This window comes from Rhineura floridana, chromosome 18 (assembly GCF_030035675.1).
Source record: "Rhineura floridana isolate rRhiFlo1 chromosome 18, rRhiFlo1.hap2, whole genome shotgun sequence".
In the NCBI taxonomy this organism is placed as follows: domain Eukaryota; kingdom Metazoa; phylum Chordata; class Lepidosauria; order Squamata; family Rhineuridae; genus Rhineura; species Rhineura floridana.
Genome location: NC_084497.1, coordinates 26,263,050 through 26,290,495, shown reverse-complemented (window position 1 = coordinate 26,290,495; position 27,446 = coordinate 26,263,050). Strand labels below are relative to the sequence as shown.

Below are 27,446 nucleotides of genomic sequence, written 5' to 3'. Positions count from 1 at the left end.
CAATACAGTGTCACTCTCCGTTCACCTGCTCTCAGCAAAGGAGGTAGAAACAGGAGCAAGGAATGGAAGGTGCATTTCCCACTTGCTCTGCCCCTTTACCTCTGGTCGGTGGCATGGATCGGGCCCGGAGGACGTGGGCAAGCGAATGGGAAGCAGTAACAGAAGTGAGGAGAAAAGGGGGTGGTCACTAGTGAAATCTGGCCCAAGGACCCATTCAAACCTGCCCTCCGCTGAAGGATACTGGTCTCGAGTCCTCTGCCGTTTCGACAGGCTGTCCTCATCGCTAATCCCGGCCATCAGGTACTTGAGGCCGGTGATCCACGTCCGCGCTTCCTCCCCGCTGGATGACACCAAGTCAAGAGACTCCATGTGGTCCCCATAGTAGATGCTGAAGCAGCAGTTGGGGTCAAAGCTGCCATCTGCGTAGCGCTGGAAAATCTCCGACTGTTTCCCTTCACATACCTCCTGGATCGAATCGATGGAGACTGAAAGAATGAAGCAAAGGAGAAAATAAAGAGGTGCTGCTTGGCAGTCATGCAACCTCTAGTGCAGCGGCAAATTCAGAACCACGGGGTCCCTTCATGATCGTTACAGCCACACCACTTTCTAAGATTATACAACTTTCTAAGATTATACAATAATCTGGCCAGGCTTGAATACTGCATTCCGCTTCTCTATTCTTGTTAATGCCTTCTCCCACAACAACAGATGTCCCTAGGAGCTACTCAGCATGAAAGGGGAGCATGTTAGCTACTGAGAAGAGTCTTCTCGGCAGCTGACTCACCTCCGTTCACTCTGATTGGCTCCAGTCAAGGATGCATGTTAGAACACTCTTTTCAGTGGCCAACAGACTCCCCTTTCATGCTGATTGGCTCATAGGATGCTAGAGGCATAAGGATCCTGCTGGAACCCTGCTCCCAGAAAAGTAAGGGGTCTAAGACCCCCTGAGACCCTGGACAACTACAACCCTGCATGCAACTGTTGGAATCAGGTGCATACATGTCATACCTTTAAGGGACATTCCTTCCCCACCCCAGATCCAAGGGAACTTTAGTTTACTCCACACAGAGCTACAATTCCCAGCACCCTTAAGAAACTACAGTTCATAGAATCATGGAATCATAGAATAGTAGAGTTGGAAGGGGCTTATAAAGCCATTGAGTCCAATCTCCTGCTCAAGCAGGAATCCAGTTTAAAGCATAACCAGGATTCTTGGCAGGGAAAAATGTGCTTAAATGTGTGGAATGTGTGTAGTGTCACTCTTGAAGACAGAAACTCTTTCCTTCCCACCCCACATTTGACATCTGGCCTTAATTTTCCCCTCTCCCAATTTGGGGTCAGATATACGTAGCCATCTGGCAGACAGAAATGCATGACTGCTGAGCTGCGACTGGCTTGGTGAGTTCAAGCTGTGCAGACCTGCCTTATGCAGTGGTTGGAGATGTCTCTACAGCATCATTTCCTATGTCAGCAGCAGACATTCCAGGCATCCTTTTAACACTGAAAGGCTACAGGAACACAGGAAGCTAGACCTTCTGCTAGCACAAAGCCTCATCTGCTCACGGAAGGGATGCTTTCAATCTAGTGGAATAGCTTTGCATGACAAATATGACCTGCATACCCAGTAAAGGTCTTCTGTTTGCACAAGATTTATGCAACACTTTGCAAAGGTCCCTTTCAAGACCTTTTTATGGATCACTAGGCTTTATATGCCGCAATCTGCTTTCAGAGGTGATGGTGGTGATGATTGTAAGCAAGTAATTTGCGAATCGCCTTCCAGTTATATGTCCTAAGGCTATTTACAGACACATAAGGCAACAGAGGTCTTTTAAAATGGAGGTCCCAGGGGTTCAACTGGGGGCCAAACACACGCTTGGCCAATGAGAATCCAACTATCCTATGGAAACCCAAGGACTGTGTTACTCAAGGTCTCTCTCACACACATTACAGTTTTAAGCTGTTTTAAGTGTACATCTCAAAATGTGGATGTTCACCACACTCAACTAGGAGTCTGGACTGGCTGTGGATTCCCGTTCGGTCAACACCCAGAGAGAAACCTCGCTTTGCTCCTGCAGAATGCATAAAGTGCTCTCCGTATAGTATTGCTTTTACAGAATGTAGCTGGGAGTCATCATTAGGGATGCAAGAAGGCCTCATTTTCCATTCTGCCCTGCGTTCATCACGTGCAGCACTGTTTCTCTTCTGCTGCAGTTTGTCTTCCGCCAAAACCTAACATTATTCATCTTGCTGTCCACTGTGGTGAAATTACTCTACTCAGTTACGTGACATACTTAAGTTACATTGTCATGGCATTACTCCACCCTATTCATGGGGGAAGGAGACATAATTATGCATCGTTCATGGACTGAAAGCAAACACAGCGAATACTGGTTGCATTCGTTACATTGATTTCCATTCCAGACATTACCAAACATTGGCAATTTCCACTCCCGTTTCTGTTTTTGCCAGAATTCTTCGACATCCCTAGCGACTATCCACTCGACAGTCCACACCCTTACTTTTGGCTTTTTCGTTCTTTCGCGAGGGTCTCCAGCGGATGCATGACTTGTGCTCGTCCAGGTAGTAGAAGCGAACAAGACCTTTGGAACTGCCTCGGAGTTTGATCATCTGAGTACCGGCTTGCATGGAACTCATGCATTTTTCCACTACAAAGAGAGAGAGAGGGAAAGGAATAAACACACTGGTGCTTCAAAAAAAATGACAACAACCCAGCCCATCCAGGTTTATTTTAACTAAAACGATGTCTTGCCAAAATGCAATGAAGACAATAAGATGCTTATGGATGGACATCGCTAAGGGCTTAGGGAGAGAGAAGAGTTGAAAGCAGAAAAAGAAGTTAGGAAGTCCAGCACCATTGACCACCAGAAGTTATGCTCAGTTTTCAACTGTTTTAAGAGCCCTTAATGTAAGGACAAAAGATTTGATAACAACCAATGGCCCATCTAGTTCAGGATTGTGTTCTCATAGATGACTATGGGAAGCCTATGAACATAATCTGAACCATTTCTTGGGTGATAAGCCTAGACATTCACTCCTTAAAGAAATGAATGTGTGCATGCACACTAGGGATGGGTGAGGAGTTTGATTCAGTTCGCATTTCAAGCAGAATTTATCAAATTCGCAATTTCCGAAACAGTATGAGAACCAAAACACAGCCATCTTTCAAAATTCGCATTTATTAGAATTTTGGGATGCAGTTCGCTAACTGAACAACATTTACAAAAATGCACATGAGGGGAACGTGTGCATAAAATTTTGTTTTTGCTGTGCTTTTCGTTGTTTGTTTGTATATGTTTTTGTATTTTTATTATGTTATATTGTATTTTATTTTGTTTGTTCACCGCCCTGAGAGCTATTTCGCTAAGGGCGGTATATAAATTGAAATAATAAATAAATAAATAAATAAATAAAAATGAATACATGAGTAAAAATAACATGCCAAAAGGCACAACATGATGAAATGGCTTGCAAAAATGTGTGCCTTTGTTCAAACTGCCAACAAAAATGTGTCTATTTGGAGAAATTCACACTAAAATGGTGAATTTTCATGAGGATTTTTTTTAAAAAAAAATCACAGATCACTGTAGAAATGTGGAGAACTGAATTTAACATTGGAAAAATGAGAAACTGAGAGAGTCAAAACAGGCAGATCTTTCCATCCCTAATGCATTTGCGCACACACATACTGAAGCTTCCAAGGACCTATTGCAGAGGTAGCCAACATGGTGCCCTCCAGATCCCCTGTTGGACTATAATTTCCATCTTCCCTGACCATTGGCATCTGATGAAGAGGACTGCAATGTATTTTTTTTAAAAAACATGGCAAAAAATCAGTACATGTTTAGGGTGTCACTAAACTCTATTTATTTATTTTTTTGACAGATCCTGAAATAAAGCCTGTATTCTCCATGATGAAGTTCCCATAGGGTTCTAGTGATCATGCAGACCTCAGCCCCCAAATGTTCCTCAACCCTATCTTAGTATATATCCCATTTGCTCAAGCATCACAGAGGTGTTAAGGCTGTGCTGGAACTTTTGCCGTCCCTCTGCCAATATTTTGCAAGTTTACTCTTAAGACTCTGCTTGGTATAACTTATCTTGAGCTTATCTGACTCTTGAAGTCGGAACAACCTCACAGGTGAAGCTACATGGCATTATTTTCCCATTTTGCCTTCCCAAACCCTGCCAATCCCTCCTCTCTTGCTTTATCAGCATTATATTAGCTTCAAACTCAGATAAGAAACAAAGAAAGAAAGAGAGAGGGCAGGAAATAATTACATAATTTGGGCCACATGAATTACGGTAAACATTCTGGTAACTCTATAAAAAAATCAGGAAGGCACACTGGGACAAATTCCTTTAGAACTTTTTTTTATGGAAAGGAGGGCATTAAAAATTAACAGCAGCATGGTTACATAGCACACTTGAGTCACAACTGCATCTTAGAGTGAGGCAGCCAGTTGTTAAAGAGAATTCCAGGCTAGGAAGCTGGAATGTTTATGCCGTTTCTGACCAAGATGATGCACAAAGTGCTGGAACAAGAACCATTCCAACCTAGTTCTGTTCATGGCTTTAAAAATGACAGGACAAGGATTGACAAAAGCACAGATGATAAACACTGTAAATGTCAACTACCTAACGGTGTCTGTATCCATATTTGGTATTCAGGAATTAAATCCGTCACACACTTGGAATTAAACGAGGAAGTGGGTGCAGATGGGATTGTGACTTCCCCTGCAGAAGATCTGCAGGACCTGCTCAGCTCTTACGCAACCCCCCCTGCACAATTCAGGATCCTGCACAAGCCAGAGTTTGAAATCATGCAGGGAGCCTACCGAAGTGCTGCAGACTCTTTGCTGCAAACCTTTGCTCTCCAACCAGTGGTGGCTGGTGTTTGGCAGAAGGCAGAGAGCCCATCCCTAGATGAAGCCAGAGCCAATGACAGGCAGAGTTAATTCATTGGAGTTTTGCCCCCGTCCTCCTCCCTGCTGAGTTCTGCAAGAGGAAATGCTGAGACCATGAAGGATAAAGCTGACAGGCAGGGCCACCCACTGCACTGGTCATAAGTATGAAGGCAGGCAGGTACAGGCAGGCTGAGAGAGGTGGGGCAAGCATCACTTCCACCCTAATTAGACTCCGGCACATGGAAGGGGTAGGAATGGGTGAGAATTTCAATGCAGTTCGCAGAATTTATCAAATTCACGCTTTCCGAATCAGTGAGAACCGAAACACAGCCATCCTTTGAAATCCACATTTGTTAGAATTTGGGGATGCAGTTCACCAACTAAACAACATTTACAAAAATGCATATCTTAGGGGTCAGTGTGCATATAAATGATTACAGGCGTGAAAATAACATGCAAAAAGGCATGAAATGATGAAAATGGCTTGCAAAAATGTGTACCTTTGTCAAAATTGCCTACAAAGATGTGTTTATTTGGAGAAATTCACACTAAAACGGTGGAGAATTTTCATGAGTATTAAAAAAATAAAATAATCGCAGATCCCTGTAGAAATGTAGAGAACTGAATTTAACAGTGGAAAAATGAGGAACTGAGAGAACGGAAACAGACATATCTTTCCATCCCTAGGAAAGGGGTTGGGCTACAATGGAGGGGGTGGGACAGCAACACTATCCTGCTCTTCCCTCGCTACGTGATCCCGTTAGTGGCTGAATAAGCCTTCTGTTTCTCAGTAGTATCACCAGTTACTGCGGAAGCTGCTGCAAATGCATCCATTGCAAAGAACTGTTCCGACTCTAATCTTTCACCTTTGAGATTTGGGACTTGGTATTAACGGCTAAACTACCTGATAGCAAACTGTAAAACTGAGGTTTGTTTTTGTTTTTCTCCCCAGAAGGTCTGAACGTCAGTTCTCACTTTCAGGAGTCATTGTTATAATGTGGCTATTGATTCACATAACACTTTTTCACCGCTATCAGTGCTCTGTGTGCGGGACAAAAACAGCAAAGGGAAGGCAGGGCGAAAGGATGGAGAGGGCGAAGAAGCCTTAACAATGCTTTCCAAATTACTCTGGTGAGCTCGATGCCATCAGTCACTGATTCCAAAGTGGCCATTACTAATTTGGGGTAATTTGCTCACACAGAGAGCGTCCCATTAAAAGCATCTCTGCTTTCATTTCTTATTACTGGCATCCCACAACAGCCAAGACTCCTGGTTGCCAGGGTTGAGATGGTGGCAGCTGCCACAGGTAAGCCAGGAGCTGGGAGTTAAGCGATGGAGGCAGAGAGCAGAGGAATATGGAAACTGCCCTATGCCAAGTCAGATCATTGAGATATCTAGCAGAGTGTGGTCTGCACTGACTGCCAGCAGATCTCCAGGGTGGCAGCCAGGGGAAATTTCCAGACTTTCCTAGAGATGCCAGCTCTGGCCCCTTAATAGCAGCATAGGAAGCTGAATTCTACTGAATCCTAGCATTGGTCTATGGAGCTCATTACTGTCTACAGGGCCGGTGCCAGAGAGTGGCCAGGTTGGGCCCTGGCCAGGGGCCCCTGCAGCCCAGAGGGGCCCCTGAAGGGTCCCTCCTAAGGGTGGGAGGGTAGCGCTCCATTTTTATGTGATCTGAGACAATGTCAATTCCCAGGCACCAGTCCAATACAGTCAGTGTGGGCTTCAGTAAGTCCTCATGCATGCCCCACCTACCTCTCCCGTCCCTCTGAATGACATGCGTCCTACATGTGAATGCCTGCCATCAGAGAGGCTTCCTTAAGGGGCTGACGCCCCTGGCACCATCTTGGTTGATGGCAATCATGCATGCATTTAATTAACAAGGACAGGAGAGTTAGGTGGGATGTGCAGGTGGGCTTATTAGCCCTGCACTGCCTGTATGAGGAGGTTAGACTATGGTGTTGCAGGCCTGGGGCAGGCTGGTGCCCAAGGGCCCAGTCATGCCTGGCACCGGCCCTGATTGTCTATATAGAAGGGCAGACGCTCTCCAGGGCTTCAGACAGGGCTAACTGGAGATACCAGGGATTCAGTCTGGGACCTTCTGTGTGCAAAGCAGATGCTCTAACCACTGAACTATGGCTCTTTCCCAAACAACTAGAAGCACACCAGAGCCAGGAAGATCCTTTGATTAGGCAAGGACCTTACCTACACAGGAAGTCTTTTCTCAGCCTTCCTCTCCAAGAGGGCCCAATGGCTTCTGGCCAGGGGTGTAGTCGTGGGGGGTTTCAGGGGGTCTTAGGCCACTTACTTTTATGGGAACAGGGCCCCAGCATCCTACGAGCCAATTAGCATGAAAGGGGAGTGTGTTAGCCACTGAGAAGAGTCTTCTAACATGCTTCCTTGTCCTGTCCTGCTAATGGAAGCCAACCAGAGAGAAAGGAGTTGAGTCAAACGCTGAGAAGAGTCTTCTCAGGGCTAACACTCTCCTCTTTCATGCTTATTGGTTCTTCACGATTAGCAAGGATCTCATTTTCAACCCTGCAGCGAAAAAAAGCGGGGAGGGAGCATAGCTGTGACTAACACAAAGGGGTCCTGCGCTTCTGAATTTGCCACTATGCTGCTGCTTCTGGCTTGTGTGCCAACGTTGCCTCTTGGTTTGCCCCTTTGGTTAAACCATCTGCTTTGCAGAAGGTCCCAGATTCAACCCCCAGCATCTCCAGGCAGGCCTGGGAATGCAGCCTGGCTGAAACCCTGGAGAGCGGCTGCCAGTCAGTGTCGACAACACTGAGCTAGGTGGACCAATAGTCTGCCTCACTAGAAGGCAGGTTTCTGTGTTCCTGTGATGCATCCCTGACTCCCAAGGTTCCTGGCTCGCCTCAGGCTGATGTCCACAGCCCACCTTAAGCTTTCAGTCAGTGTCACATGTTAAAATGAAAGCAAATTGGCCCATAAAAATAAGGGCACATGAGATTTCTGACATGCCATTGCCCCTGCTAGGGTGAACGTAAAAGTCCTCCAGGGTCTCCAGGGGTCAAGAAAGAACTTCTCTTCTGCTACTAATCCTTGGATTGGCCTCCTTGCATCTCCATCTGCCTTGGAGCAGAAGAGGATAAAAGTTTTTAAAGACCAGAGGAATAGCAAAACAGAGTCATGCCGGTGGTGTTCAGAAAAGGTTTACTGGAGCATTCGTCCAAGGTTTACGTTATATTGATTCCTGAAAGGCTTGTGGGCCATTTGTGTGACAGAAACAGATATGTTAAAAGCAATGGTCCTTGCAACACAGGAAGCTGCTGAATGAGACCATTGGCTCATCTAGCTCAGCACTGTTTGCACTGACTGGCAGCTGCTCTCCAAGATTTCAGACCAGAGTCTTTCCTGACCCCATCTGGAGATGCCAGGGATTGAACATGGGACCTTCAGCAAGCATATCAAATATATTTCATAGATTCTTGGTAATGTCCTAACATCAAAACCTTCTGGAATCAGTGACGTAAGAAGGCGTCGTTTTCCATTCTACCCTGTATTCATCGCATGCAGCACTGTTTCCATTTCGCTGCAGTTCATCTTCTACCCAAAATTATGTGATCCGTCTCGCTGTCAGCTCTGGTGAAATTATGTAACTTAGTTACATTGTCTTAATGTTCATTCTGATGCAGAAGAAACACATTGCAAAGGAATGGGAGTAACTAATTACATAACATTTGTGGACAGAAAGCAACAATTACAGCAAATAATGATTTCATTCGCCGGATCTATGTCTGTTTTGGACACAAGACAAAGAAGCAAACAATTTCTGCTCCCGCTTCTGTTTTTGTCCAAATTCTCCAACCTCCCTATCTGGAGCTCTTTTGTAAGTGAAATTAAAAACATTAGAGGATGCTGATTTACCTTTAGCACCCAATTGTGGCCTTATTTGGTTATGTTGTTGGTGTTATTTTTATTATGACTGTTACCAGAGAACATGGAAATGATCATCCATTTATTAACCACTAATATCTGTTGTTGCTTCTAATTTTATATTGCTAAATTGAGAAATCATTAACTGGGGGAAAATAGATATTCACAGATATTAAGCTGCTGAGCTTTTGGGCAAACTCCCCTCCCTCCGCCAGTGGTTGAGTGGAACAAAGCTGAATTGGCTTCATTTCTTAGCACAGAGAGCTTAAGCAACACTGAAAGACTGATTCCCTTTCACTGGCAAGCGTCACAGAAGGGACTGTCTGGCAGTGCCTGGTACTGTCCACCAAACACTCTTCCTTGACCAAGAAGACACACACACACACACAGTGTCATAGCTGCTCTCGACTTTGTTTACAAAAACAACAGATGCCACCTAAGCAGCCCTCATACTGGACAGATGATCACAGAAGTTAAATAGCCCTCAAGACTGCATACCACACTTCCTCCTCTGTGTGCTACAAGTAGACTGGTTGGCATACACATGTTCAGTGTAAAGCAATGGGGGATGGTGCCCACTGGGACTGGTGGGGCGGAAGGCAAGGAGGCCAGCAGTAGGTGGCACCAGAGCCAATGACTGACTGAACCAACAAATCCTAAACTTGTCTTCATCCTCATCTCTGCTGTGTTTTACAAGGGCAACACTGTGACTCAGGAGGAGGAAGCTGACAGCCAGCGCCGCCACCCCCTGGACTGATTGTAAGTATGAAGACAGGCTGGTGAGGGCAGACTGAAGTTGGTGGGACAGTGCTCCGCCTGCCCTAAGGAAGCAGCCTCCAGCGCTCCAGTGTGTGATGACTGCAACATCATAAGAAGAGCTCTGTTGGACCTGAGCAAAGGCCCACCTCGCCCAGTTATTCTAACCCGATGTCTCTGGGAAGCCCACAAGCAGGATATACATGAAGGCAAAGCAGCCTTCTCCCATTTATGCTTTCCTGCCATAGTTCAGTGGTGGCGCATATGCTTTGCATGCAGAGGGTCCTAGGGTCAATCCCCAGCATCTCCAGGGACAGCTGGGAGAAACTCCCTGCTTGAAACGCTGGGGGGGGGTGCCGTTGGTTGTTGTGGATTCTGAGCTAGAACGACCAATGGTCTGACTCCACTTCCTATGCTCCTATGTCTTAAGTGGTATCCAGTGGCAGGTTCCATACAGCCATTGTGGCTAATAAGCCATTGATAAGGACTCATCTTCCATAAATTTGTCTAATCCTGTTGGAAAGATATCCAAGCTAATGACCATCACCACTTATTCTGGCAGCAACTTCCATGGAATAAGAAATACCTCCCTTTTCAACAAAGGGGAGTTTACACCTTCAGCAGCAATTGAAGGGCAGACCAACGGAGACTCGATGCATGATGTGAACTGGCCCCCATGATGGAAAGTTTTCCTGCACTGAGCTATGGCCCCCGATAGGAAGTTGCCTTATACTGAGTCAGATCATTGGTCCACCTCGCCCTGTGCTGTCTACCACTCAGCAGCAGCAGCTCTCTAGGATTTCAGACAGGGACTATTCCAAGGCCTATACGTGGAGATGCCAGGGATTGAACCTGTGACCTTCTGCATGCAAGACAGGTGCTCTGCCACTGAGCTGTCGCCTTTCCCCTTCCACAAAGCATAATGAAAATTCTGAAGGACACTCCACTTTGCTCTAGGACTCAAGAAACATGAAACAGATTGCACCAGGGGAGCGGTTGACCTTCTGCAAACTGGGGAAAGGAGCATAGGTGCACAGAAAGTTCACCAGGAAAGCAGGACAACATTTTACAAAGTCTGTGTCAAGGAATGAACATGTAGCTAATTCCAAACTGCAATGATGGTGGTGGTGATGATGATGATTTACTAACATTTATATCCCAACCTTCCTTCCGAAGGAGCCTCCTGAAGTGGCAAACACGCAAACACTAAAACAACTGAAACATCTAAAACTAATTCCAATGCAGATACAGGCTGGGAAAGACCTCTGCTTAAAAGTGTTGTTGGAAGCTAACTAAATTATAGGTCAAACGTTCCAAACCGCAAGCTTCTTGAAAGATCTTCTCCAATAACTGGTAAATAATTGGGGGGGGGAAGCAGAACTACTACAGCCAAGGATAATCTGGGACTGCAACCCGCTCCACAACTACAAACAGACAAAGCTGTCATTAATAATAAATAAATAAATACAACTTAAACCTCAAAGCCTTTAAGATGTCATCGTCTTGTACAGGATAGGGATGCAGGTAACCTTCGTCATCTTACCTATCCGGGCCATTTTCCATTTGGGAGTGGCTGCAATGATCCTGCCAATCCAGAAAAACACCTCTGCCAGGCGGGCCACTGAAAACTTGTTTCGAACTAAAGGACTTCTGGAGAGATCCATGTTGGTAGCCAAGGCCGCTTTCATGTTCAATGCAAGTTTTTGCCACCTCACATCCAAGAGACTTGGGTCAAGCAATTGCAAAGTCCCAATGGAAGGGCATATACAAAAATTAAAAGTGTAAAATATATTTTTTTAAAACACACAATCCTAAAACTGCTTGTGGGTTAAAAGTCAGAAATTGTTCCAGGCTATTTTGAGTCACAGCCAATTTCTCAACTTCAGTCTGAATTCCCTCCGTCCTTTGATGAGGGCAGAAGACAAACTCTGAGATTGCTTTCTTGAGCATCTAAGTCATTAGCACTTTGATTGAGACGCTTATTTTTTTAAAAACAAATCTCACTGAAGACATTGTTGGGGCAGCAAGTGGGACACCTCGTCCCCTGTGAAGCAATTGGAAGGATATAAACAGGAAGGCCTCTCTAGTTCACCTTGCTAAACTTCCTTCCATCGTCCCTGATTGCTGGCAAGTCCTGAGTGCCGTTCCTCCAAGCCACAGCTGTCTCCTGCATCCCCTTTTGACCGCTGAGAGTTCAACCCTGCACACATATTGGGCTGGGAAAGCACTCAAAATCCTGATGAATTTCCTACGCCTGCTTATGTGTGTTGGATGAGAAATGCACCAAAAAGGTTTCCTGCTGCCACTTCATCTAGGCACCGGCAAGTCTCATCCTCTATCCATCTATCATTAGAGTGGCATTTGAAGTAAAAATAAAAGACTATACATAGCAAATCAAAAAGCTGCCCCTGTAAGCCTCCTTCTTGCCTTCAAAGGGCTCAAAAGGACCCTTTGAATTGCTCAATCAGCATCTTTAGAGGAAGGATGTTTTTCAATCCAGCAACGCAGGAAGAGAACAAGCAAGCCTTAACCCAGCATCACCAACACATGTCTGCCTGAAATGCTAAATCCTGCCCGGCCACTAATCCCAAAGCTGTTGCTTCTGTCTGATCCAATCAAGGGATTTAAAGAAGTGTGTGTGTTTGTGTGTGTGTGTGTGCATGCATGCTGTGGCTACAGAGAATGAGACCAGAAAGAAGAAAAGAGGCTCTGTTTCAGCTTCCTTAGTCAATCTCAGATTGTGCGTGCCAAAGTGACCTGGACAGATGCCCCATGCAGAAGGCGATGGCTTCTGGAGTTGCCCTGAGCTCTGCTGAATGTGAAACTTAGAGGCAAGCGTGGATGTTCTTGCTTGGGCAAGACATCTAAGACATTCCAAGGGACAAAAGAAGAGCTTACTAGGACTCATCCAATTTCTCAGTTGGAGCTGGGGAGGCGCAGTACATGCGGATGATTCGTACTGTCCACAGAAGAAAGTATGTAAGACATGGTTCAGGGAACAGAGAGGGAGGGGGAGAGATGCTGTGTGTTACGATCCAGGGTTGCTCAGTATTGTCTGCACTGACCGGCAGTGGCTCTCCAGGTTTCAGGCTGGAGTCTCACCAAGCCCTATCTGGAGATGTCAGGGATTGCACCCGGGACCTTCTGCATGCAAAGCAGGTGTTCCAGCACTGAGCTACGGCCCTTGCTGATGAAAACATGCACTTTCTGGTGGCCTTCAGTGGCATCATCACCACGTTGCCCAACATGGTGGTGACCCAGTGACATCGTCGTGCCAGATCGAACACTGTGATGCCATCCCAGGTTGGGCTGGGAGGACAGGACTCGCCTTACACGACAAATTCAGGATGGAGGGGGAAAGCAGCAGGTAGGTGTAAGAGTGTGTGTGTGCACGTGAGAGAGAGACAGAGAGATAGCACCATCAAAGCAGAAGTGAGGCAAAATGTTCCTGCAGAATAGGATAAGAATAAATGAATATTTGCACAATCTACTTTGGGGGTGGAGCAGAATTCTGCCAAAAATGTGAGTTCCTACTCCCCCAAATGAGAGCCAGTGTGGTGCAGTGGTTAGAGCATTGGACTATGACCTGGGAGACCAGGGTTCGAATCCCCACACAGCCATCAAGCTCACTGGGTGACCTTGGGCCAGTCACTGCCTCTCAGCCTCAGAGAAAAGCAATGGTAAAACCACCTCTGAATACCACTTACCATGAAAACCCTGTTCGTAGGGCCACCATAAGTCAGAATCAACTTGAAGTCAGTCCATTTCCATTTTTTTTCACTCCCCCAAATCAAAACTAATGTATATTCAGCAAGCCCTACTGAAAGGAATGCTGTATCTTATGGCGAGTAGTTCAGCCCTAAGATTCCTTTGGCATGTTCCCAGCACATGCAAATTACATCTTGCCATTTGGTTCATCCTAAAAGGGCTGAAGCCAGGGCAGTAGAGGAAGAAAATGAAGTGAGGTGAGCAATGCTGAGACGTGGCATAATGCATCTGTGATCTCTTCCCTGGAGAAAGGCTGAAGTGCTTCAAGGGACCCACACTTATCACGTGAGGTTGCTATTCTTGCCCTTTCTCTTGACAACATCCTCAGGTGGATCTTGAAAGCCCAACAGCCACACATGTAGACATTCAGCTGGGAGCCTCCTAATTTCAGAAGCGATGGGTTATGGAGGAAGGATGCTTTGAAGAATTTGATCTCTGCAGATCCCTATACAAATGGCCTGGCCTTGCACCTCTTGGACTAATGTGCAGGTTGAAACTTAGCTATCAACCAGATTTCACACCTCTTCAAATGCTGAGGGTCACCCTCCCCCCCAGTCCTTGTTAGGTTAAAGCATATCAAAATATGCATCTAAATAGCATTAACAAGCACTTTTATCTATATAATTTGGGAGGGTTTTTTAAAAAACAAAATCACAGATTAATGTGTAAACAGAAAGGAATTTTGCATATGCATACACACGAAACTGTCACTCACCTTCAGCCTGGAGGCACCTGACACAATTCTATAGTGATACAATTCTACTGCATCCTTTCTTTGGGACAGATAAGCATGTTGTACACCCCCCTCCCAAATGACTTATCTGCTTTGAAAATAAGCAATGGAAGGATTAGATGATACCCTTTGTTTAAGCTCCTTTGTGTTTTGGTTACCTAATTTGCATCTGTATGGCATATTAATTTTATGCACACACACACAAAATTTCACTAGTTTTATCAAAACTTTTTTTGTTGCTTTCAGAACTTCAGTGCTTTATAGGAGGCTGAGCCGCTAAATGCACTTCAAACTGTAGTTCAAACTGAAGTGGTATACCCAGGTCTGCAGCTAGAGGCTCACAGGGTGAAATACATTTTCATATATACACCATCTCCAAAATTAAAATTTTAAAAATCTAGCATGTTAAGGAGAAGATTAGAGTAGAATGATCCCTTCCTGATGTGCTAGCTTTCTAAGTGCTGGGATTAAAAAAAAAAAAAGGAATCCAGCTCATCAGCAGTTGAATCTTATATTTTCTGGCTGTTTTTTTAAAAAATGCTGTTCCCATTTTGACTGGCGTTCCCAGGAACTGTAATTGTTGCCGGGGTTGTTTATAGAAACATTGAAGTTTTGCTGTTGATGAGGTTAGCAAAGATGGACGTGATTTATCACTTTTAAATATAGCATGAGGTTTTCTGCTTTGTTCACTGCCGTAAGTTCCTTTTTTGGGGAAACCAAGTGGGAAGGGATTTTAAAAAACCTCAGCCTCAGAAAAAATGAGAACTTTGCTTCAGGTGGGTTCCAGTGACACCTCTGTCATCTTCCATCATTTCTCAAAGTGCCCCTAATGAGGTGTGCCCTTATGAGACTCATTTGAAATTCAAGTCATCCAACTAAAAGCTAAATGCAACTGTATCCATGAGAAGAAAATGAAGAAAGATGCAAGGGATACTCTTATTATATTATTAAATAGAGTCCATGGCTATAAAATATTGCAAGCCCACAGCTCTCTAATTGACCTCTCCAGGGATTAGCCTACTAGCATCTCATCAGTGCGCAGCATCGATCCCAGGCAGGCATGGCCACACCGTTGCCGTATGCTCGAGGCAAGACCCCTTGGACTGGGAGAAGGGGGGGACAGAGAAACTCAATTCAGTTCAGATTTCTGAAACAACCCACAAACCAAAATACAGTGGTCCTTTGAAATTCGCACTTCTCTGAATTTTGCAAGGCAGCTCGACGATCAAATAATGTGCCCCCAAATGCAAGCATTAGAGGAAGGTGTGTGTTAAACATATACACACTGGTAAAAATAACATATATAAATAAGACTGTATAGGGGAAATTGCTTGCAAAGAATGTGTATACCAGGCAGAATTGCAGGAAAAAATGTGTACATTAGGCGAAGTTGGCACTAAAATGCTGGTGAATTCTCCTGAGAACTTTTTAATGTCAACTAAGGATGTGCTAGGATTCTGTTGAATTCTGATTTAGTCATGAATTTTCCATTAATTCACTTGTACGCTGTTGTTGCAGATTGGATTTTTATGTAGTGATTTTCCGAGACTATTTTCAGAAATGGATCTTTTTTAAACAAATGTCTAAAATACTGATATTAATATCAATATTTTATCAATATTTCCTTCAATTTATCAATGCTTCCTTTCAAAGGAAAAAACAGATTGGTAAAAGCAGTGGTTTGTGGACAAAGAACAATAATCAGTCTATTAGGTAACGGAATGTGTTCAGCCAATGGATCCCATCCCTAATTTCAACAGGCCTAATCAGTTATCTAAGTTTATATATATGTTGTTATTGTTATGTGCCTTCAAGTCAATTACAACTTATGGCAACCCTATGAATCAGCAACCTCCAATAGCATCTGTTCTAAACCACCCTGCCCACAGCAACACTGGCCGTTTCTTCAACTTAATAGACCGTCAGAAGAGATGCTCTACATACAGCCTAAACTGTGTCAGTTGGACACAGCTAGAAGCCTCTGGTGCAAGGGTGAAGGCAGGAGAAGAGAGAATTGGGAATAAACAATGCATTACCCATCTGCTACCTCTGCAAAGACGGACGACTTAAACCTAGAGCATGGATTTATTAGAGAGCTTAATGTACCATCCATATGGTGGAGCGGTTCAGAAGAGTCTGCTTCTTTTAGAACAATGGTGCTGGAGGACCTTAGGAGGGACATCATAACCCCTCATGTTCTGTAGAGTTGGAAAAAGCAGCCAGAATTATCAAGGGGATGGAGCGACTCCCCTGTGAGGAAAGGTTGCAGCCTTTTTAGTTTAGAGAAAAGGCGAGTTAGAGGTGACTCGATAAAAGTGTATAAAATTATGTGTGAAGTGGAAAAAGTGGATAGGGGAAAGTGTTTCTCCCTCTCACATAACACTAGGACAAAGGAGCTGAATGTTGGCAGATTCAGAAGAAAGTCCTTTTGCACACAGCACAGCACATAGTTAAACTGTGGAATTTTCTCCCACAAGAGGCAGTGATGGCAGCCAACTGGGATGGCTCTGAAAGAGGATTAGACAAATTCATGGAGGATGAGGCTATCGATGACTATTAGCCATGATGGCTATGCTCTGCCTCCACAGTCAGAGGCAGCTTGCTTCTAAATACCAGTTGCTGGGAACTGCAAGGGGGGAAGAATGCTCTTGCGCTCAGGTCCTGCTTGTGGTCTTCCCATTGGGACATCTGGTTGGCCACTGTGAGGACAGGATGCTAGACAAGATGGGCCACTGGCTTGATCCAGCAGGCTCTTCTGATGTTCTTATGTACCACACCGGAAAGAGAAGAGGCTCCTTTGCAAGGCAAGAATGCTTTGGAGTTGACTTGTTTTCCTCCATGTGACAGTGTTGGGGGAGAAGGACAGACTCCTTCCCTGGCACTGTAATGGGGAGCAAAAATGCTGGAACCGCCTCCCCCCCTCTGATTGCCCACCTCCCTTTCTGCATCCCCATCCCCATCTCTGCTGAGTGTGTGTGTGTGTGTGTACGGCTGCCTGCCTGTGTGTATATGTGGTCCCTAAGCATATGTTGTATTGTGTGGTGAGTGTGTGCATGCGTGTGCACACTGGCCACATCCACCTCTGGGATGTGGCCCTCAGACGGGTGGCCAACTCTTAGTGTGGCCCTCAGGGTGAACCCCCCCCTGCTGTAAGCTCTGTGCCACACACTGTGCCACATGTATGAAAGCCACTGGATATCTGATAAGGCAATCACATTTCCTCAAGGAAGCCATGTGGGCCTCTCCATTCTGAAGAGGCATCGGTCCTTTTCTGCCTTTCCAGACCTCTTCTTGCACCCCAGAGGAGCGTTCCTGCTACCTGCTTAATTGCTAAGGATTAGAGAGAATTAGCCTACATTGCTGCCTACTAAGTAGGTCGAGTAACAAAACCTCCCTCCTTCGCTGGCAAAGAGGAAGGCCAGTGTTGAACAAGAGAAGACTGCTAGAGTTACCAGGGTAAGATCACAGGAATAATTCCAAACAATGCACTACGTTCCCTTTTCTCATGGAGAAAGCAAAGGAAACCTGACGTCGGCAGCAGTCTACTCTACTGCTTCCAACTCTACGATTCTGTGATACTGCACTATCTTCCGATGTTCCTCATAAGCCTCTCTGAGCACTCAGCAGAAGAGTGGGACTGAAATATTACATTATTGCCCTGCTGAAAATGCAAAAGATGGGAGGCAGGTCCGCCTCTCGTTAGCCCTGACCTCTTCCTCGACCCCAATCTGCTTCCTCTACACGCCAAAGGAGGATATCACAAGATTCTGATGGTGGATCCTGGCAGTTTGCAGAAACCCTAAATTTGCCCACAAAGCAGTATTCCAAACAAAGCCCAACTACATGGTTGCACTAGTGTTAAGGGGATTTCCCCCAGCCTCCTCCCCTGACATGTGTCCTTTGCCACCCCTAAATCTGCTCCGAAGGGTTAGGAGTTTCCCCAGAACAGATTGGAGAGAGAATGTTCCTTTGCACAAGGAGAAATCCCGGCACCAAAATGAACTACCTGCTTAGCGCTATGTTAACTACAACCCATAGTTTGGACACAAATGGCAAAACACAGTTTGTCAGAAACCGGCATCGGAGGTTTGTAACCTCCTCCCATTGCATATGGAGGAAGGGAGAAGGGAGCATACAAACCCAAGGTTTGAGGATCCTCATGCTCACAGCGTCAAACCATGGTTTGGCATAATGTTGGACACAGCCAATATGCCCATACTCTTATTTCCTACAGGTCAGTGTGGGAGGAGGAGAAGCAATGTTATTTCACAAGGCACATTTCGTAATGTTCTGATAGGCGCCCAGCCGACCAAATTTGCATCCAGCCGCTCAGGGACTGCAGTTCAAGGATTTCTTAGGGACATTCCTTCCTGTTGTATATTGCCAGGTGACTTTCTGTCCAATGCACTCCTAAAACAGCTCAGCTGTGAATTTCACATTGTCTTCTCCAATTAAGAAAACATTTAGTCCATCCCCCGCATGCACACACTTCTAAAAGCATCCCTTTGTGCTGAGCTTCAGGGAAGCTAGCTTTTCAAATACAAACGTATGTTAATAATTTTCACCAAATAAGCATCAGCATCTTTATTCAATACATCCTCAAGCTATTAAAAAAAAAAAAAAACAAGGAGGGACATGCGCAGAGCTAGCATTTGGCATTCTGAAAATCTTGCATTCAGTTCAGCTCCTGGGTTTTTCATTTTATCTATTACCCACACACACACACACATACACACATCCATCAGCTTGGCAAACTATATAACCCATTCCACTTCCATACTCCACTGTGCTCTGTCCATGGTCCTGATCACCTCCTCTCCTGACTGGTGCCATGGGCTCGCCACTTCTGCCTCCCTGCTAGCCCCCAACATCCTTCCTCTCCTATTCTCCACACTGGGTAGTGGTGGCTCTTCTGTAGCCCTGGTCCATTAACGGGAGAACTTCCTTCACTTAACAAATTTCATCCAGTGCGTCCTCTAAGATGTGCATCCTCTAATAAAAATATTGGACTCATACCAGAGAGGGGGAGAAGAAATCCAACCCATATGTTAGAAATTATGGCTCAATGCTAGCTGGAGTACTAGTTGTAACAATCAGTAGAGATGCCAAGCTGGAAGAGGCAGGAGAGTCCCACGCTAGCCTTCAGCTTTGTCTTTTCAGCTCTAATAGACTGCTGATCCTGACAGTGAATATAATAGGATGCAGCAGTAATCAGATAATCTCTATCTATGGGATTATGTGTGTGTGTGTTGGGGGCGGGGAATTAATGCCCTGGCCAAGAATTCCACCCAAGACTCCCCATGCACAGAGGTGGAGGTTTTAATTATATTTATTTTACTGTTAAGCCACCTTTCCATACTTGTCTCCAACTAGTTCCTACTCAGAGTAGGCCCATCAGAATTAATGGACCTAAATTACTCATGTCCATTAGCTTCAATGGGCCTTCTCTGAGCAGGACTCGCACTGGATACAATCCGATGGTTCTTCCCACCCCCGCAGCCATGTTTTAAAGTTGATAAACTATATATACATACTATAAACTATGTGTAAACTATAAACTATATGTATATGTGCACATATACATACACACACTCACACAAGATGCATACCCCAGATATGTTCACAAACAATAAAGTTGTGGGTTCAGATCCTATCTGATCCACACAAGTTGGGCTGGGGAGGGCAGATGTTACGGCAATAGCAGTGCTGTCCGGGCAGCTTTTTGGAACTAGCTTCCTTCTTCCTTTGGAGGAAATTTCATGTCTTTACTCCCCTGGGTGCTCATTTGGGGATATTCAAGAGTTCCCCTTGTTCTGAGCTTTTGTGGAGTCAGCATAATGCCCTCAAGTGCTAAAGAGGAAAAATATAATGAGAAGCGGCTCTTGAGGAGTACACGCATTGCGGCCAAAACTGACAGTCTGACCAATCTGCAACAGCCCAAGATGGGCATATTAAACACCCCCTTGGTCCAGCAGTCTGAAAGGATGCAAGTCTATTTTAACAAGGCCCTGGTGCTCAAAAGCAGTCTTCAGGACTGCAGGGCAAGGAAGTCATTCCACCAGCAACAAATGACAGATTTGGGACTTGCTTCTTAATGCTTCGCTCAAGAGGGGGCAGAGAAGCAACAAACCTCTCATTTGAATTTCTAGAAACAAAAGGTGTCAGGTGGTCAGTAACTATGGCTGTAGCTCTAGGCTACCGAATGCAGGCAGGAACCCACAGCAGAGAAATCAAGACCAAGGAGCCTGCGTCAGCTAGAATGGGGCTGGAGGGGGGAGGCCCACAGGAAACAAATGTCAAAGGAAGCAAGGATGCTGAGGAAGACTGCTGGGAATCTTACGCTGCAGAGCTGAAGAAAGCCAACCACAGTTTGAGAAAGGTTGGTTTCCCAAACATATGAACTATGTTTTATGCAGGAGGGCCTTCTCTGGGGCCACACCCAGTCTGTGGAACCCTTTCCCTAGGGAGGTCCACCTTGCACCCTCTCTGATGGCAAAGACCTTGCTTTGTCAGCGTGCCTTTGGCCTGCTGAGTGTTCACTTTGATTTAAATCTCCCTGGCATTTTACCTGTGGAATGTTATGTGCTATCTCTCAGCCTTTTAATGGTGAGTTTGAATCATCATCATCATCTATGCTGCCCTTGACGCCGTCCTGCAAGCTGCAGCAAATGCAAAACGTGGCGGCTCAACTGCTCACTGAAGCAGAATATTCAGGACCAGGGCCAGACCTCCACACATGCTTTGGCACCAGACCACCACAGGGCCACACACACACATGCTTTAATATACCCCATCGTGCTATCTCTTGTGTCACCTCTTCAGCACGCATGCCTGCCATCACTCAAGATGACGGCGGGGGTGTCAACAGATTGGACAGCAATATAAATGCGTGCTCCAACTAAATAAGCTCCTGCTCCCAGCGCAGATAAGGGAGAAAAAAGATGTTCTATTGGTGATGCAGTTTCTAAGCTGTAGTCCACTGCTGGTCCCTTAATGACGTAGATGTTTCCTGCATAGTTACCGCAATCTTTTGAATTTGTTTTGGTCTGCTAGCACCATCACATGCCCACCCGTTTGTTCTGAATTTCCGTGGAAATCTGTTTCGCCACTCAGAGGGACTGCGCCAACAGAGTTGATAAAGTAATCATTTTCAGACAGTAGCCGATGGGTCAGCAGCATCGGAATGTCAGTCACTGGGGGCTGTTTATCTGGCAAAACCCAGCATGAGAGGCAGGGGGCATTGCTGTGAAGTATAGATGCCCCCTCCCTGAAAGAACAGTCAATGAGTTTCACAGGAACAGCCCAAGGTTCAGAATTGACCACAACAAGAGAAAGGGGGAAATTATTGATTCTACCCCAGACAAAGTTCAGTGGATCAGAAGTCCCCCTTCTGACTATAATCCACTGCAAATTCCAAATGAGTCGGTTGCAGTGTTAAATTTACCAGAATCCAATTATTTCCAACCATCCCTCATGTTTCACTGGTGCAAAAACTCCTGTAAACAGACAATTTACCGAACAGGTCTCTAAGACACTTATATAACAGAGTCCACAGCCATAAGGTAGCCTCTACGAACACGTTTTTGAGTACCTCCAGGGCAATTCTGACACAGGTAAAATCTGCCACCAGCTTCTGGTTATGTTTCAAAAAATAAAGTGTCAGTCCCCTTATAGCGCCATGACATCAAATGACTTAACTTCAGAGGAAATAATCAGCAGTACCCTCCCAGTTCTCTCCTTTTTTTCCCTCTGCAGATGCAGTTTGATTTGAAGCAGAGCCTGCAAAGAAAGATTTCTCGGGGACTTGGAATGAGGCATCATCAGGAAGCCAATGAAGCCCTTTGGACACCTGGCAATGAGCAGATGCCAGGCCTAAATGGTTAGTTGCTTATAGCAAATGCATATTTTTAAATAAATAACTTCTGTAAGTTACACCTTACCCCATTAAACAGGCAAACCATGTTTAAAGTACTGCTGTAGCAAAATCCCTGGTTTTCACTGTTCCATTTTGCAGTTTTGCAATTTGTAAAACACTCAGCTGCCTGCAGGGTATGCAGGGACAGAAGAATCTGTCAACTTTGGTTCTCTCACTTTCTCATTTTTCCAGTTTTAGATTCAATTCACTACTTTTCTGTAGCAATCTGCGATTTTTTAAAATAAAAAAGCCTCATGCAAATTCTTCAGCATTTTAATGTGACGTTCTCCTAATAAGCACATTTTTTTCTGCAGCTTTGACTAAGGGATACATTTTTGCAAGCAATTTCTCCTAATACATGTTTGTATGTTATTTTCACTAATATTCATTTTTATGCACACTTTCCCCTTAATAGATGCATTTTTGTATACACTGGTTGGTTGGAGAACTGCATTACAAAATTCAGATAAGTGCAAATTTCCAAAGATGGCTGTGTTTTGGTTCTTATGTGAGAGATAGTGTGGTGTAGTGCTTAAGGTGTTGGACTGTGACCTGGGAGACCAGGGTTCGAATCCCCACATAGCCATGAAACTCACTGGGTGACCTTGGGCCAGTCACTGCTTCTCAGCCTCATGAAAACCCTATTCAGAGGGTCGCCATAAGTCAGAATCAACTTGAAGGCAGTAAATGGTTCTTACGTTGTTTCAGAAAATGTGAATTTGATATTCGGCTTGAAATGCAAACTGAATTGAATTTGGGCTGAAGCATGCAAACATAAATATTAGGGGTTGGGTTGCTGCCAACTAAGTTCTACTCAGAGTAGACCCACTGGAATTAAGTTAGTCATGCCCATTCATTTCAATGGGCCTACTCTGGGTAGGCCTAACAATGGATACAGCCAAAGGTGTTGTCATCACTGAAGTGCGAAAGACAATTCTTAAAATGTTTGGTATCTTTCTGAAAAGCTTCAAAAAGGAAGAAAATTAGAGATTCAATCCTAGATATCTGAAGCGTCCTGGCATAAAATCTGCATCCCTCTCAACAGGCTGGCTGCTCACCAGCCCTGATAATTGGTCCAAAAGTCAAATAGCTCTTCATGGAATCAAAAGATATTGATTTGGCACAGAGGAGCCTTATGATTTAGGGTGGACAATTAGTGTTCTCCGATTGCCGTTTAACGCAAGGCCAATAAGAAACAATTTTTCTCATTTTGCAGTTCATTTTCCCACCACAATTGTTTAATTAGCAGAAAACTTTCCACAGTCAAGAGTAAATTAACACCATTTTCTTCTTCCCCATACTTTGTGACTAGCCACCTCTCTGAATCCATCCTGATAAAAAGAAATACCATAATCTAGGCTACATTCCATGCTGGTTTATACTCTAAGGTAACCCAGTGAGGTTAAACTATGATGATTGTATACACAGCAAACTTTCCAGGCTTCTGTATAGGCCCAATGTGGGGGGGGGGATCAGCTGATTTGCCAAGAGTTGGGATGTGCAAATCAGTGAATTTCTGTTTCTCATTTTCCCAATCTTAAACTCAGTTCTTCACATTTCCACATCGCTCTACAAATATTTTAAGCGCTTGTGAAAACCAACCAACACAAATATTTTAATGCACAAATATTTTCGTATGCTATTTTACCTAATATGCTCATTTTTGCAAAGCACTTTCCCTCATATAATTGCATTTTGTATGTTATTTTCACCAAAAAATACATTGCTATGCACCCCTTAGCTTACTACACACATTTTTTTACACCTTACTTAGCTACAGAACTACACTGCAAAATTCAGAGCAGTGCAGATGTTGAGGGAGAGTTTCAGAAAGTGGAAATTACCTTTAAATGTGAACTGAATCGAATTTCTTTCCATTCCTAGCTAAGAGAAAGACCTGGTCATTCCACTTTCAGAAATGGAATATGGAGTGGGAAAAAAGACATTTAAAATGTCAGCTATTGCCTACAATGGATCCTTCAACATCCTCTAGCATAGCACCCATTTCCTATCAGTCTGGAAACTTAAAGGGCAACGAAAACAATCCCAGCTGCAAGGCAGTGCCATTTACTCTCCATAGCACACAATTTCTGAAATCCAAGATGCACCAAGGAGCCACCAGCAGAAATCGCCTGAGGTGCAAACATCTCCAGATGGTGTTTGGGAGGGGGGGGGGGAAGCGCTTACTGTTTGCACACTTTATTGCAAGGGCTTCATGGGCTTTGTTATTTTGAGCGTTCCTAAGCCAAGAACACAGCTGGTTGAAGCCCTCCCCGCAGGAGAAACAACAGCCTAGAGTCTCTCACTCAACTTCCACTCTCCATTTGGCAGGGATGCTGTAGCCTGAACAGGGTCCCAGTGTTCATGGCTGCTAGGGATGGAAGGAACCGTTCATTTCAGTCCTCTCGGTCTCTCATTTTTCCATTCTTAAATTCAGCTCTCCACATTTTTGCAGCAATTTCTATTTGGCTGTTTGAAAAAAATCCTCATCAAAATTCATCAGTTGAAATCAGCTTCCCGACCTGCCCTTCTGTAGCTTATTTTCACTGAAAATAAACATTTTAACAGAGAGAGATCTTACAATCTAAATCTTTTTTTGATATATTCATAGGGTTTTTATGGTAAGAGGTATTCAGAGGTGGTTTACCATTGTCCTCCTCTAAGCCTACGGCACCCGGGATTCCCAGGCGATCTCCCATCCAAGTACTAACCAGGCCTGACCCTGCTTAGCTTTCTAGATCAGACGAGATCGGGCATGCTCAGGGTAGTATGGCCATAGTCTGCTTCTCTATATAGAAGTAAATAACCTTGCATCAGAGAACACTTTGATTCTTGACAGGAACCCACACGCTACAAAAGGCCAATACCAGAGAGTTGGCCAGTCGTCATAGAGGCAGGAAGGGCTCAATCTAATAATAGGTCCCATCCACACCATACATTTAAAGCACTTGACTTCTCCCAAAGAGTCCTGGGAACTGTAGTTTACCCTCCTGGGGCAACAACTTCAGCACTCACACTATAGTTCCCAGGACTCTTTGGGAGAAGCCATGTGCTTTAAATGGATGGTTGGATTTAAATACATGGTGTAGATACCGAGGCCTTTAGATGTTTCTTGAGCACGCAAGATGTCTTTTTTTGAAAAAGCAATAAGAACATAAGAACATAAGAAGAGCCTGCTGGATCAGGCCAGTGGCCCATCTAGTCCAGCATCCTGTTCTCACAGTGGCTAACCAGGTGCCTGGGGGAAGCCCGTAAGCAGGACCCGAGTGCAAGAACACTCTCCCCTCCTGAGGCTTCCGGCAACTGGTTTTCAGAAGCATGCTGCCTCTGACTAGGGTGGCAGAGCACAGCCATCACGCCTAGTAGCCATTGATAGCCCTGTCCTCCATGAAGTTGTCTAATCTTCTTTTAAAGCCATCCAAGCTGGTGGCCATTACTGTGTCTTGTGGGAGCAAATGTTTTTAACCTTTTTTTAAGATGTCTTCAAAGCTTTTTAAAACAATGTTTTTTAAGTTGTTTCGTTTTAATGTGTTTTAAAGTCTGTTTTTACGATGTTTTCCAGTGTTTTTAGTGCTTTTGTTTGCTGCCCTGGGCTCCTGCTGGAGGAAGGGCGAGATAGAAATCAAATAATAAATAAATAAAATAAAATATGTGACTGGGCATAGAGACCTTGTTGCATCCTGCACCATTTCCAGTGCTGATAATGTCCTCCCTGACTCCACTCCACAGCTCATACCAAAAGCAGAGGGCAACATCAAGGTTCTAGTTTGTGTCTGGGATGGATATGGGTTTGGGGTTGCACCTAAGCCTCTAGGGACGTTCCCATTTTCAGGGGCATCAGCAAGGGCAAGAGGTTCTGCTGATACCAAATTAATCCCCCCCAAATCCTGGATTAATTTGTGGACATCCCCTTAATTAATCCATTCTGGGGGAGGAAGGGGAGCTACCCACCACTGGCCTGGGTGATTTACCATTTGGCCAGGGAAGAGCCCCGCCTGATGCGATGCAAACCAAATGAAGAATTGTCTGCATGCGTGGCCAGAGCTGGTCTAACTAAAGTGGTGCATAAATAATTTTCAAGCTAGCCAAGGTATACATGGGAAAGTCCCAAAAGAGAGATGATTCTTCGCGTCCTTGCGAATACTTGCTTCACATTGCCATTCCTGTCCCCGTCAGCAGACAACGGCACTCGTCTGTTTCCTTTACAGGATCATTTGTTCCTGCCTTCCCTTGTGAAGCTGAAAAGCAGAAAAGCATGAAGGCCTTACATGGTCTAATGGGGTCTAAAATCCTATGGGGCATGGTAAGAATCCTTTTAAATGCAAAGAGCTGCCCCGCTGCATTAATCCAGTTAATTAAGTGACAATTTTTTAAATAACCTGCAAGAGAATTTAAGCTCCCACAAGGACAGATGAGCATTTACTGCTCCAGCTAAGACCTCTCTCAGCCATTCCTAGAGATAATGAGCGCTCTTGATTTACACCAAACACTATCAAATTCCTCCGTTAAGGAAGCCTAATTCACAACACTCAATCGAGACAAAGGTCCTCACCAAACAATATCTATGTAAATAGCTTTTCTTATCTCCCCCCCCCCCTTCGTGAACAACAGAAGACTGGCATGCTCTGAATACTTGGGGACCCACATTTGTGTTTTTCTTTTAAATGGGTGGATCCAGGGGAAAGAGCTAGGACAGAATGTGGCTGGGCTGGAATGGGTTTAGCAACAATTTTTAAAAAACGGAATTTTCAGCCAGATAGCACATAAGAACATAAGGACAGTTCTGCTGGAACAGGCTGGTGCCCATCTAGTTCAGCATCCTCTTCTCACAATGGCCAAGCAGATGTGTGTGGGAAGTCTGCAAGCAAGACCTGAGTGCAAGAGCGCTTTCCCCTCCTGACATTTCCATCAACTGGCATTTAGAAGCATCCTGCCTCTGACATCATGGTTGGTAGCCATTGATAGCTTTGATCCTCCGTGAATGTGCCTAATCTTCCTTTAAAGCCATCCAAGTTGGCGACCATCACTCCCTCTTGCGGGAGAGAATTCCAGTTTCAGTATGCGTTGCGTAAAGAAGTACTTCCTTTTGTCTGTCCTGAATCTTCCAACATTCAGCTTCATTGGATGTCCATAAGTTCTAGGGTTATGGGAGAGGGAGAAAAGTTTTTCTCTAGCCACTTTCTCCACACCGTGTATAATTTTATACACCTCTATTGTGTCTCCTATGACTCGCCTTTTCTGTAAACTAAAAAGCCCCAAACGCTGGCTGTTATCAGACAAAACACAGTCGTTCCTCATCAGACCACCCATACCAGCTGGCTGGCAGGCCTACATCAGGGCCCAGAGCAACTCATTTTAGAACTTCTACTCCTTGCAAAAGCAAGTAGGAAGGCAACTCAAATGGCCAGCTTCCCACCATCTGGATGCTTTCCTGTGCTAGTGAAGTCCA

At 44.8% G+C, this 27,446-nt stretch overlaps 1 protein-coding gene and 1 pseudogene across 4 annotated transcripts in view; both read right to left on the bottom strand.

Moving 5' to 3' along the window:
- PLCH2 (phospholipase C eta 2) overlaps nt 1–27,446 on the bottom strand; it is a 309,207-nt gene that overhangs the window by 117,162 nt on the left and 164,599 nt on the right. For all 4 annotated transcript variants that reach the window (XM_061601055.1, XM_061601057.1, XM_061601058.1 and 1 more), the window contains exons 3-4: nt 2,520–2,666; nt 242–485 (exon numbers count right to left, since the gene is read on the bottom strand). In XM_061601055.1, coding sequence (XP_061457039.1) covers nt 242–485; nt 2,520–2,666 — 391 coding nt within the window. The remainder of the gene's footprint in view (nt 1–241; nt 486–2,519; nt 2,667–27,446) is intronic.
- On the bottom strand, nt 24,660–24,778 carry LOC133373013 (5S ribosomal RNA; annotated as a pseudogene).